Genomic DNA, 13,587 nt, shown 5'->3' with positions numbered 1-13,587 from the left:
ATATTAAATCAAATAGATAAATGTGAAATGATTTTGTCAAATACAAGTTTATTTGTACAAGTATACTTTGTATTAATAACAGAAAACATAATTCAACAACAAAGAATTGGATAAGTTTTTACTGCTTAAATTTCACGCACTGATTTCGATAGACTTTATATTTTCTGGATATAATGATTAAGTAATCACATCGAAGAATTAGAAGGTGCTCAACTGTAAAGTAATCCTATGTAGTAAAGATTATTACCATCATCACCAATGTCTTCATTTAACTCTCAAGACATATTAAAGAAATAATCTATTTAGGAGATATTCAAATTTTTTTACATATGTCAAGTCTAAACATAGGATGTCCACAAAGCCTACTTCTATATAACTGTTAAGGAACTTATAGGAAGGACATTATTACTCAACTTACATCCTATCTGGCTTGCACTAAAAGGCTTTCATTGTTTCCCATCTAGTTTTCCTGTGTAAGTATTTTCCTTATGATTTGAATGAATCTGTTGAGTGTGGAATAGTTGTGCAGTTAAACAGCAGTATAGAGATAGCAAATCTGAACTTGAAACTATATTTTAGTAACATCACTACTTATTAGATTATAGATATCCTAGCAACTCAGTTATCATATTTCTTGAGGACATATACTTAACATTTTGCTTAAGCTTCTTTGCTTTTTGTCTGATAAATTAAAACTGTATGAACTCTATAGTAACAAAAGTCAGATTTGACTCCTTAAGTAATGCTCGATCAGGATAAATGGTTGTCACAAATATGCATATTTTCCTCATGGTAATTATGATAATAAAAAAAGCATTTTCAAGTATTTTTTATAGTAACACAATATAAATTTAGTGTCTGCTCTCTAATTGAAGTGGAGATTTTTTTTCTAAGACAACCACCGTTTTATTTCCATTGTCATCCTAGCTTCATTTCTACATGACTCCCAGTCTCTTAGCTTCTGCCATTCTCCACTGTGAGAACTCATTTCAGAATTTTTAAAATATGTGCCACAATTTTCTAATTAAAATTACAATATTACCCTAGGATTTTTAGAAAATTTAAATAATTCACTATTTTTCTAGAATATTTTCAAAACCAAAATAAATTGTTTAATATGTGTTGAAATATGTTCCTTTATCATTGTCCAGACTTACAAGTGTTAACAAATGGTAAAGAGGTTTCTCCTTCTTATAGTTAGCAACTTATTTTTGTTTCCTATTATTTATGACACAATAGGAACCTAAGGTAGTTTATACCAAAAACTACATGATATATTAATTATAAATGAATTACATCATTGCTTCTGTGCCTTTTGGCTAAGATCAAGTGAATTACATCCATAACTGTAGTCCCAAACATCATACGAGCATGCACAAAGCAAATATTCATGATGTGTTTAATGTGCAAATAGCGTGGTTATAACTTCACCTATACATAATTGCTTCTTTTGTCAGGATTCTTCACATGAAATAGGCACTTTAATGTATTAGTATTTTTTTCAAATAATTTAATAAAGTATCTTCACAAAACATTACACTGTGTTAACATTTATTATAGTGACAAAATTTTTCATAAATATTAAGACTTAAGAAAATGAAAAGTAAGATAAGTATGAATACATATATGTACACACACACACATATACACACATATACACACTGGTAACACTGAGTAGAAAACATTTGCTGATAGAAGGATGAGAAGATAAATAATTTAATACAATCCAGATATTCACTCTCCAAAGTAAAACCTGAACACAATTTATACCTGCTTATTTCCTTAACTTACAATGTGAGGAAAACCTCAGTTTTGAAATACGTAATATTTTATGCCATCTGATAGCATAGTTTTATTATTTTAGTATTAAAAGTACAAAGTTGCACAGTACAAAAACATAGAAAACACATTGGAACCACAACAGCAAAACTATAGGAAATATTTTCAGAGTTTGGAAGTACAAACCAATTATACAATATAAAATAATGTATACTTCCAAAGTTTATCAATAAGAATGTATCTCAGAAGCTTTAAAGACCTAATTATGTATGGTCATTTAATAACTAAGAAAATATATAATTATAGTTTTAAATCTATGGAATTTAAATTTTTCATTATGAAGAAAAAAATCTAAGATGTGTACTCTCAGAAAAGCATACATAAAACTGCATAGACTAAAAGCAATAGTGGTATATATTTGTGATTTAATATTTTCCACAGATGAATCATGAAGAGCTAGAGTCCATAGACAATGTTTCCACAGTGATACAGTTTGTGCTCATAGGATTTTCTGACCTGCCCAACCTCCAAGGGTTTCTATTTGCAGTGTTTTCTGTAGTTTATATTATTATCTTGATTGGAAATTTCCTCATAATCATAATAATCAGTATGGACCAAGCATTACAGAAACCAATGTATTTTTTTCTGGCAAATTTTTCTTCTCTGGAAATCTGTTATGTATCAGTCACTGTCCCAAGGATTCTGTTCAACATTGGGACACAGAACCGAAGCATTTCACTGATGTCCTGTGCCACACAAATGTCCTTCTTCCTTGTTTTTGGAACTACTGAAAGTTTACTTCTGGCTGTGATGTCCTATGACCGCTACGTGGCTATTTGCCACCCTCTGCTCTATCCTCTGATCATGAACCCAACAAAATGCACACAGCTGGCAGCACTCTCCTGGCTTGGAGGCATGCCAGTCCAGATAGGACAAACTTGTCAGATATTCTCTATGAATTTTTGTAATTCTTACAAAATCAACCACTTCTTCTGTGACATACCACCAATTCTCAAGCTGGCTTGTGGGGACACTTCAGTGCATGAATTGTCTGTCTATGTGGTCGTTATGGTGGTGGCTGCATTCCCTTTTATACTGGTGCTTGCATCCTATAGCAAAATAATTGCCACCATCTTGAGGTTGCCAACAGCCAAAGGTCGGGCAAAAGCCTTCTCCACATGTTCTTCCCACCTGTTGGTGGTACTGTTGTTTTATGGATCTGCTACAGTTACCTATTTGAGACCAAAGTCCATGCATTCCCCTGGTACTGACAAACTACTCTCTTTGTTCTACACAGTTGTGACTCCCATGTTCAATCCACTGATATACAGCCTGAGGAACAAAGAGGTGATTTCAGCTCTGAGGAAATTACTTTTTAAAAAGTATTAGTAATCAATTCTGTCCTTTCAAAGTGCAGATTGTTATGCAGTTTTTCAGAGAAACAGCTTCACTCTATTCATTCTTGCTTTTGGACAGTAACCACTCCTCACTTATGTATATTTTGTGTCAGATATTATGAAATTTTCCATTATTTGTATATGTGTATGTGTATATGTGCAAATACCCTATCTTCAATGATATATCCCTACAAAAATTTCTAAATAACTATTTTTAATTTATTTACTTTTTCTTTGTTCAGATATTCGCAGAGTGTTGAACATTATTGATCATACATTATAGGTAATAGAATGATACTTACTAAGTATTAACATATTTGTAGATTTCATATTTGGTTCTGTCCTTTATAGAACCATATTTATCAAGTATAAATTTTGATAGAATAATTATTCTACATTTATTTAATTTTATTAGCTATTTTTTTTTATTTACATCTCAAATATTACCGACTTTCCTGGTTTCCCTTCTGAAACCCCCCTAACTCATCCCCACTCCCCCTGCTTACCAATCCACCCACTACTGATTGCCTGTCCTGGAATTCCCCTACACTGGGGCATCTAGCCTTCTCAGGACCAATGGCCTCTCCTCCCAATGATGTCTAACAAGGTTCTACTACATATGTAACTACAGCCATGGGTCCCTCCATGTTTAATCTTTGGTTGGTTTAGATGCTGAAAAAGCATTTGACAAAATTCAACATCCCCTCATGTTAAAAGTCTTGGAAAGATCAGGAATTCAAGGCCCATACCTAAACATAATAAAAGCAATATATAGCAAAGCACTAGCCAACATCAAACTAGAGAGAAACTTGAAGTGATGCCCTCTCTCTCCCTATCTATTCAATATAGTACTTGAAGTTCTAGCTAGCAGTTAGACAACAGAAGGAGGTCAAAGGGAGACAAATTGGAAAGGAAAAAATTAAACTATCACTAATTACAGATGATGTGATAGCATACTTAAGCAACCTCAAAAACTGTACTAGAGAACTCCCACAACTGATAACATTAACAAAGTGGCTGGATATAAAATTAATTCAAACAAAGCAGTTGCCTTCCTATACTCAAAGTATAAACAGGCTGAGAAAGAAATTAGGGGAATGACACCCTTCACAATAATCAGAAACAATATAAAATATCTTGCTGTGACTCTAACCAAACAGGGGAAAGATCTATATAACAAGAAATTCATGTATCTGAAGAAAGAAATTATTTTACATATAAATGGGGGAATGTATAAATATGTTAGTCTGCCATGAATTATAGTAGTAGCTATATCTATGTGTTTTACAATATCCGTAGTATCAATAATTATTGTAGTATAGTAATTTAACTGCCCGTGTATTGATATAGATTACATATATGTTAATACTGAAAGAGAAATTGACATACCTACTCTCTTCCTAATAAAAACCGCGTGAAACTACATTAAATAATACTGTATTTCTACATCGCTTGAATGTTTTGTTTGTTCATATTTTAATATTTTATCCATATAATTCATCATATTTCACATATTATCTAATTGCACTACAAAACACACACTCCTATCCTATGCTATCATACATGCATACATACATATATATACAAATTTTTAAAGAAAAAGAAGTCAAGAATTTGAGAAACAAAATTATATATATATATATATATATATATATATATATATATAGAGAGAGAGAGAGAGAGAGAGAGAGAGACTGAGAGAGAGATTTTGGAGGGAGGAAAAGGAGAAGAAATGATGTAATTATATTATAATTTCAAAATTAATTATAAAATTGTGTAAGCACTTGAAAGTGAAGTCAGCTGACTTGTTTTTCCGGACTTCCATGTTCACCTCAGTCTACACTGTTGCATTATTCAGCCCATACAGTCCTCAATTTTTAATCATTGCTTGCATTGCATTTCTTATATTTATAAATTTTTATACTGACATTATCAAGGGAAATGAACAATAAATTATAAAACCATGTTTCCAACCATGCAACACTAGTTTCTCAGGTCAGTAATTCATGGAGAGAGATTTCAGTTCACTTTAGCTTTGCTTCCTTTTTGCGTTTGATATGACTCTAAGCTTAGGTACAAATGAAAAAATTGATGCAGTGCACAGAAATTTTTCTCTTTCATCCAATCATTTGCATTCTGTATATTAGTGGGTTGAATTGTGTTTATTTATGTCTTTTTATACCTAAAAGTGCATATATATGTACAGCTTGTAATTTGTTTTAAATGTTTCAATAACTTGGCATAAGGAGTATGAGAAAGATTATTTGAATAACAAATGTGTTTGCAGACATTCTACTTCTAGAAGCAACTTTTCTGTTCGTGAATTATAAATAAAGGATAAAACACTTATGAGTCTAATTTTATTCCATGAGTTTATCTAAATAGAATTTTTATATCAAAAAAAATGTTGAGTAATTAGGACACTTTTTGATAATGTATGCAAGTGGTAAAGTCAAAAGAGTGTGTTCCCTTTTCTCAGTCACATGCACCTTACTTGAAAACACACATCATAAACCAATAAAAATCTGTGATAAGTGCTTGATTAACAAAAAATCCTAACTGTTGGCCATATTTAGAAACATTTTTTGAGGGAGTAATCAGTTCTGCTTTATGTTTAAATATTTAAGATTATCATCATTATAAAAGAGGGGTTATCTGCTATATCCAATTACTCTTAAGGTTTGCTTTTTTAAAAAATTAGATATTTTATGTGTTTATATTTCAAATATTATCCCCTTTCCCGGTTTTCCCTGTGGAACTCTCCCTCCCCCTTCCATCCTTCCTCCTACTGCTTCTATGAGGATGCTCCCTCTCCCATCCACCAACATCAACCTAAATGCCCTGGGATTCCTTACACTGGGGCATCGAACACCCTCAGGTCCAAGGGCCTCTCCTCCCACTGATAACCAACAAGGCCATCCTCTGCCACATATGAGGGTGGAGTCATGGGTTTATCCATGTGTACTCTTTCGTTGGTGCACCAGTCCTGAGCTCTGAGGGGTCTGACCAGTTGACACTGTTGATCCCTCCATGGGGCTACAATCCCACTCAGCTCTTACAGTTCCTTCTTTAACTCCTCTATTGTGGACCCCACACTAAGTCCAGTGGTTGGCTGCAAGCATCTGCCTCTGTATTTGTCAGGCTCTGACAGAGTCTCTCAGAATACAAGTCAGGCTCCAGTAAGCAAAACCTTCCTGGAATCCATTAACTTCCATGTTTGATGACTGTATATGGGATGGCTAATAGCCACTTATCAGTGAGTTAATACCATGTGCATTCTTTTGTGACTGAATTACCTCACTCAGGATGATATTTTCGAGTTCTATGCATTTGCCTGTGAACTTAATGAAGCCATTGTTATTAATAGCTGAATAGTACTCCATTGCACAAATACACCAAATTTTCTGTATCCATTCCTCTGTTGAAGGACATCTGAGTTCTTTGCAGCTTCTGGCTTCTATAAATAAGGCTATGAACATAGTGGAGCATGTGTCCTTATTACATGTTTCAGCACCTTCTGGGTGTATGCTCAGAAGTGGTATTGCTTGATCCTCGAGTACTACTGTGCCCAATTTTCTGAGGAACCACCAAACTGATTTCCCGAGGGGTTGTATCAGCTTGCAATCCCACCAGCAATGGAGGAGTGTTCCTCTTTCTCCACATCATCACCAGCATCTGTGCTCACCTAAGTTTTTGACCTTAGCCATTCTGACGGGTGTGAGGTAGAATCTCCGGGTTGTTTTGATTTGTATTTTCTTGATGACTAAGGATGTTGAATTTTTTTAAGGTACTTTTTGGCCATTCAACATTCCTCAGGTAATAATTCTTTATTATATACCCCATTTTAATAGGTTTATTTTGTTTCCTTGAGTATAACTTCTTGAGTTCTTTGTATATATTAGATATTAACCCTCTATTGGATGTAATATTCGTAAAGATCTTTTCCCAATCTCTTGGTTGTTATTTTGTTCTATTGACAGTGTCCTTTGCCTTTCAGAAGCTTTGAAATTTTATGAGTTCTCATTTGTCTATTCTTGGTCTTAGAGCATAAGCCATTGGTGTTCTGTGAAGGATACTTTCCCCTGTGCCCATGTGATCCAGGCTCTTCCCCATATTCCTTTCTATTCGTTTCAGTATATCTGCTTTTATGTGGAGTTCCTTGATCCACTTGGACTTGAGCTCTGTACAAAGAGATGAGAATGGATCTTTGCATTCTTCTAGATACTGACAGCCAGTTGAACCAGCACCATTTGTTGAAAATGTTGTCTTTTCTCCACTGGACGGTTTTAGCACCTTTGTCAAAGATCAAGTAACCATAGGTCCATGGGTTCATTTCTGGGTCTTCAATTCTATTCCATTGATCTACCTAACTTCTAGTACTATAATGCATAGGTAAGGAGAAAGTGAACAACCTTGTCTAGTCACCAATTTTAGTGGTATTGCTTTAAGTTTCTCTCCATTTATTTTGATGCTGGCTGCTTATTTGCTGTATACTGCTTTCACTGTGTTTAGGTATAGGTCTTGAATTCCTGATCTTTCCAAGTCTTTTATCATGATGGGGTATTTAATTTTGTCAAATGCTTTCTCATCATCTAATATGAAAATCTCCTCACACCAGTCCGAATGGCAAAGATCAAAAACTCAGGTGAGTTAGGTAACCCAGTCACAAAAGCACATACATGGTATACACTCACTGATAAGTGGATATTAGCTCAAAGTTTTAGACTAGCCATGATACAATTCATAGACCATATGAAGCTCAAGATGAAGGAAGATCAAAATGTGTATGCTTCAGTCATTCTTAGAAGGGGGAAAATAATCAAGGAAAGTAGAAGGTGGTAGGGAATTTGGAGGAAGATAAAAGTGGTAGTGGATAAACAGGGGAAGGATTAGGTATGAGAGGAGACAGGGATGATATACAGAGGTTGTGGGATTTGACCAGAAGTTTGTAGCACTAGGGGATGAAAAACTAGGGGTAGCCACTTGCAAGCCCAGATGCCAGGAAGGTAAGAGGCTCCCAGAACCCAACAGGAATGAAATTAGTTGAAGTGCCCAACAAAGAGGAGGGAAAACCTGTAGAGATTATATCCAGAGGTTAGGCAAGGCCCCTGGATGGGGGATGGGGCCACTCATTCATCTCCAAGTTCTTAACTCAGAAGGGCTCCTGTTCAAAGGAAATAAGGGGACAAAGTGTGGGTCAGAGAGTAAAGGAAATGCCATCCAGAGAATGCCTCACCTAGGGACCTATCCCATATACCATACCCAGACACCCAGGCACCCAAGAAATGCCTGCTGACAGGAGCCTGATATAGCTGTCTCCTGACAGGCTCTGCCAGATCCTGACAAATACAGAGGTGGATGCTTTCACCCAACCATTGGACTTAGCATGGGCTTGCCAATGGGGGAATGAGAGAGATTATGAAGGAGCCTGAAGAGTTTTCAGCCCCATGGAGGGAGCAACAGTGTCAACTGGTCAGGCACCCCTGGAACTCCCAGGACTGGACCACCAATCAAAGATTACACCTGTAGGGACCCATGGCTTCACCAGCATCAATAGGAGGAGAAGCTCTTGGTCCTATGAACAGCTGATTCACCAGTGTAGGGGAATGCCTGTGTGGTGAGGTTGAAGTTGTTGGGTAGGATGGGGAGCGTCCTAATAGAAGCAGGCAGAGGAAGGAATTGGGGGGGGGGTTCTGGAGTGAAAACCATGAAAGAGGATAACATTTGAAATGTAAACACATAAAATGTCCAATAAAAAAAGAAAGAAAAAAAGTAGCAGCCTATAGAACTCCAATAAATTGGACAGTTACCTACAGGACATTTTACCTCAAAACAAAAGAAAATACCTTCTTCTCAGTAACTCAAAAAGCCTTCTTCAAAATTGACCATATAATCAGATACAAAACAATCCTCAACAGATACAAGAAGATTGAAATAATACTTAGCATTTTATCAGATCACCATAGATTAAGGATAGACTTCAAAAACAACATAACAACAGAAAGCCCACATGGAACTCATGGAACCTGAACAACTCTCTAATCAATGAAAACTGTGTCATGAAAGACATAAAGAAAAAAAATTAGACTTTCTAGAATAGAAAGAAAATGTAGGAACAGCAACACTAACCTACAGGACACAGTGAAAGCAGTAGTAAGAGGAAAATTCATAGCACTTAATATAAAAATTGAAGAGATCCTATACTAGCAACTTAACAACACACCTGAAAGCTATACAACAAAAGAAGCAAACTCACCCATGAGGAGTGTACTGCAGCTATTGTAATACTCAGGGCTGAAGACATCTTATTAGAAGCAATGAAATCAGTCCAAATATTCAATAAAACAACTAGCTTGTTCTTCAAGATAATAAACAAGATAAGACCTTTCCCAAAGTAACTAAAAGGCATAAGCACAGTATCCATACAAGCAAATTCAAAAATGTAAAGGGAGATATAACAACAGAAACTGAAAATTAAAAATGCAATCAGTTCTTACTACAAAACTCAATACTCTGCAACATGGAAAAATCTAGATGAAATGTATTGTTTTCTACACAGATACAATGTACTAACAGTTAAATCAAGATCAGCTAGGATATCTACACAGTTCTCTAACCACTAAGGAAATAGAAGAAGTCATTAAAATCATCCTAATCAGTAAAAACTCAGGGTCAGATGGTTTTAGTGCATAATTTTACCAGATCTCCAAAGAAATGCTAATATATTGCTGAAAAGTATTCCATAATTAGAACCAGAAAGAACACTACCTAGTCCATTTAGTGAGGCCACAGATACTCTGATATCTAAACCAGACAAAGACCCAACAAAGAAAGAGATCTTCAGATCAATTTTGCTTATGAAAATCGATGCAAAAGTACTCAGTAAAGTTCTCACAAAACATACCCAAGAACACATCAAAACCATAATTTAGTATGATCAAGTAAGCTTCATTGCAGGTTTGCACGTATGGTTCAGTATATGAAAATCTATCAATGTAATCCACTATATAAACAAACTCAAATTTAAAAATCATCTCATTAGATGCTGAAAAAGCCTTTGACAAAGTCCAATATCCCTTCATGTTAAAAGTCTTGAAGAGATCAGAGATACAAGGAACACATTTAAACACAATAAATGCAATAGATAGCAAACCAATAGCAAATACCAAATTAAATGGAAAGAAACTTGAAGCAATCCCATTAAAATAAAGGGCAAGTCAAGGCTGTCCACTCTTTCCATATCTATTCAATAAAGTACTCGAAGTTCTAGCTACAGCAATTACACAAGTGGAGATCAAGGGGATACAAGTTGGGAAGGAAGAAGTCAAGTGTAACACTATTTTCAGATTATTTGATTGTATACATAACAGATCTAAAAATTTCTACCAGAGAATAGTTGCAGCTGATAAACAACTTCAGTTTTCAGAAATATAAAGTAGATTAAAAAAAAATTCTTAAACTGGGCGGTGGTGGAGCATGCCTTTAATCCCAGTGCTTGGGAGACAGAGGCAGGTGGATTTCTGAGTTTTAGGCCAGCCTGGCCTACAAAGTGAGTTCCAGGACAGTCAGGGCTGTACAGAGAAACCCTGTCTCGAAAAAAACCAAACAAACAACAAAAAACAAACAAACAAACAAAAAACTCTTAGATTTTCAATGGTAACATATAGGCTTGGGTAGCAAACAACTACATAGGCATAGGTGTCATTTGTATAAGCTAAGCCATGTGCACCCAGATACTTGCAGAGACTCAAACTTAATAGTAACACTTCATTTTTTCATAACATAGAAAATAGACGTTAAATTAGAGGATGCCTCGAAAAAAAAAACAATTTCAGCAAAATTAATGAATAACTCAATGAAATCATTAGGTTTTCTCTAGTACATATTATGTTCATATCAATTATATTTTAGAGTATAAAATTAATTTTCATTTTCCATCTGACACAGATCTATTGGCTGACTGTCCTCAAGACTTAAGCTCAAGTTTTGCCTAAGATATGCATGATTCACTTGGGAAAATACTAAACCAGAAATGTAATTAATTAAATGTTTTGAGAACACCAAAGCCTTAGGGAAGTAGCTTCAGAGATATAAACCCCAAATTTTAACTGCATACAAAAAAACACCCCTTGCATAGTATTCATGTACAATTGAGCTGTTCTCTTCAGGTATGTTCTTGAGTTTCAACATTTAAAAAGACAAGGTATAAAATATTGATCCTTTTTGGAAAATAATGAGAGCATTTTTTAAATGAATCATTTACTCTATGTTTATATATATTGATGCATCATGAAGTATTAAATGATAATTTGCTCTCAAAGTAGAAGTCTCTGAATATAAATATTAGCATTTTCCAAATAACACTTTACTCATTTATTTTAATATAGGTTCATAAGCAACCCTTGAACACTTGACTATAATGGACACATTAATTGAAGTCTTTGTTGGTGTCATCTGTTGATGACTCCTTTTAAACCAGATAATAGAAATGTAACTTTAAAATAACATGTAGTAGTTAGATTTTATTTCAACTCTATATAAGCCATAGATAACACTTACTATACAAAATTAATAAAAACAGTTTCAACAAGGGTTCTATGAATTTAAATACCTGATATATTAAAGACAAACATATGCATTTCTAAAAAATTAATGTTACCTTATTTTCTTTTCAAATTCACAATAAAAATTTTGATTTAAAAACTTGGTACAAGGCAAATATTAGTGTTTCATAATATATTTACAATTTTGTTTTAAATTGTCTCTTGGGGTGCCCAGATTTTAATGGTTTGTCTCTAGACTTTCCTTTAGAGCAAACACAGACCAATAAAAATAAACAATAGTCTGACATAAAGTTCTGATTTGTTTCCTTTGTTATAAAATGTCATAGGCAACATAGCATCAGAAGAAAATGCTTTTAATGTTCAGCAACCATTGATATAGACTTCCATTGCTTCTTGAACTAACAAATGTTCTTCCAACCAATCATGAGTTTGGAGAATCTGAGTATTTATAACTAATAGTTTGTTCAGGTGAATATTTTTAAATATGAAAAGATCTAATCTTTTATGGTACAGCTTAATACCTCTATGATTGCGATTCAATCTGCATACATTGAAGCTCAAGTAAAAATTCAGTAAATCAGAAATATGCTTGAAAAATTCAGGGAGCATCAAACATGTTGAAAATATAAATAGTTACATTTTATATAATGATACCTGGATGTCACTCATCATAACAATTGAACCTTCACACGATTACATATGTTTTATTATGATTAATGTCTTAAAGATCTACTTATAGAGTAATGTGACTGTGTAGATTTTTGAGAGAAAATCCATGCAATAAATTATTCTCTTTTTTACAGATAATTAAGAATGCATCCACCTAGTTTTGAAAATATCTTTTAAATTTTACATAAGAAGAAAGAAGAATGGATAGGGGAAACTGCTCCTCTGTGGATGAATTTGTTTTCTTAGGGATTACTAATAACCCTGGCAAAAAAGTGGCCCTGTTCACCACATTTCTAGTTGTTTATCTCATTACTCTTCTTGTGAATCTTGGAATTATCATTTTAATTAGAATGGACACTCAGCTCCACACACCCATGTACTTTTTTCTCAGCAATCTCTCTTTCTGTGACTTTTGCTATTCCACAGCAATTGGTCCAAAAATGCTGGTGGATCTCTTAGCTGCAGAGAAATCAATTCCTTTTTTTGGTTGTGCTCTGCAGTTTTTGATATTCTGTGTCTTTGCAGATTCTGAGTGTCTACTGCTAGCAGTAATGGCCTTTGATAGATACCAGGCCATTAGCAATCCATTGCTCTACACCGTGAACATGTCTAGCATGGTGTGTTTTATGCTTATGACTGGGGTTTACCTGGTGGCAACAACAGATGGTTTGATACATACAATTTTGGCATTCCGTTTGTGTTTCTGTGGTTCTAATGAGATCAATCATTTCTTCTGTGATTTACCTCCACTTTACCTGCTCTCCTGCTCTGAAATACAAGTCAATGAACTTGCCTTATTTATTGTTTTTGGTTTCATTGAACTGAGCACCATCTCAGGAGTTCTTGTCTCTTACTGCTATATCATTCTATCAGTCCTGAAGATCCGTTCTGCTGAGGGCAGGTTCAAAGCTTTTTCCACCTGCACCTCTCATCTCACCACAGTTGCCATTTTCCAGGGAACTATGCTTTTCATGTATTTTCGGCCAAGTTCTTCTTATTCTCTGGATCAAGATAAAATGACTTCACTGTTCTACACTCTTGTGATCCCAATGTTGAACCCTCTGATTTATAGCTTGAGGAATAAGGATGTGAAAGAGGCTCTTCAAAAACTGAAACTGAAAATGTAGTTCTAAAGAAATATATGACATGTGCATGTCTACTTATTTTTAATGATTTCA

The 13,587-nt window shown here is 34.6% G+C and overlaps 2 protein-coding genes across 2 annotated transcripts; both read left to right on the top strand.

Moving 5' to 3' along the window:
* Positions 1 to 2,220: 2,220 nt before the first annotated feature.
* LOC110290022 (olfactory receptor 10AG1-like) lies at positions 2,221 to 3,168 on the top strand. The gene has a single exon (XM_021156490.1). It carries the CDS (start codon positions 2,221 to 2,223, stop codon positions 3,166 to 3,168), a length of 948 nt encoding a protein of 315 aa, XP_021012149.1.
* A 9,435-nt stretch (positions 3,169 to 12,603) lies between these two features.
* On the top strand, positions 12,604 to 13,536 carry LOC110289813 (olfactory receptor 5W2-like). The gene has a single exon (XM_021156194.1). It carries the CDS (start codon positions 12,610 to 12,612, stop codon positions 13,534 to 13,536), a length of 927 nt encoding a protein of 308 aa, XP_021011853.1. The 5' UTR covers positions 12,604 to 12,609.
* The last annotated feature ends 51 nt before the right edge of the window (positions 13,537 to 13,587 follow it).

Source organism: Mus caroli, unplaced genomic scaffold (genome assembly GCF_978045245.1).
Source record: "Mus caroli unplaced genomic scaffold, Mus_caroli_1 scaffold_2, whole genome shotgun sequence".
NCBI lineage: Eukaryota > Metazoa > Chordata > Mammalia > Rodentia > Muridae > Mus > Mus caroli.
Note: the sequence above shows the minus strand (reverse complement) of the source record. Positions and strands in the feature narration are given on the sequence as shown.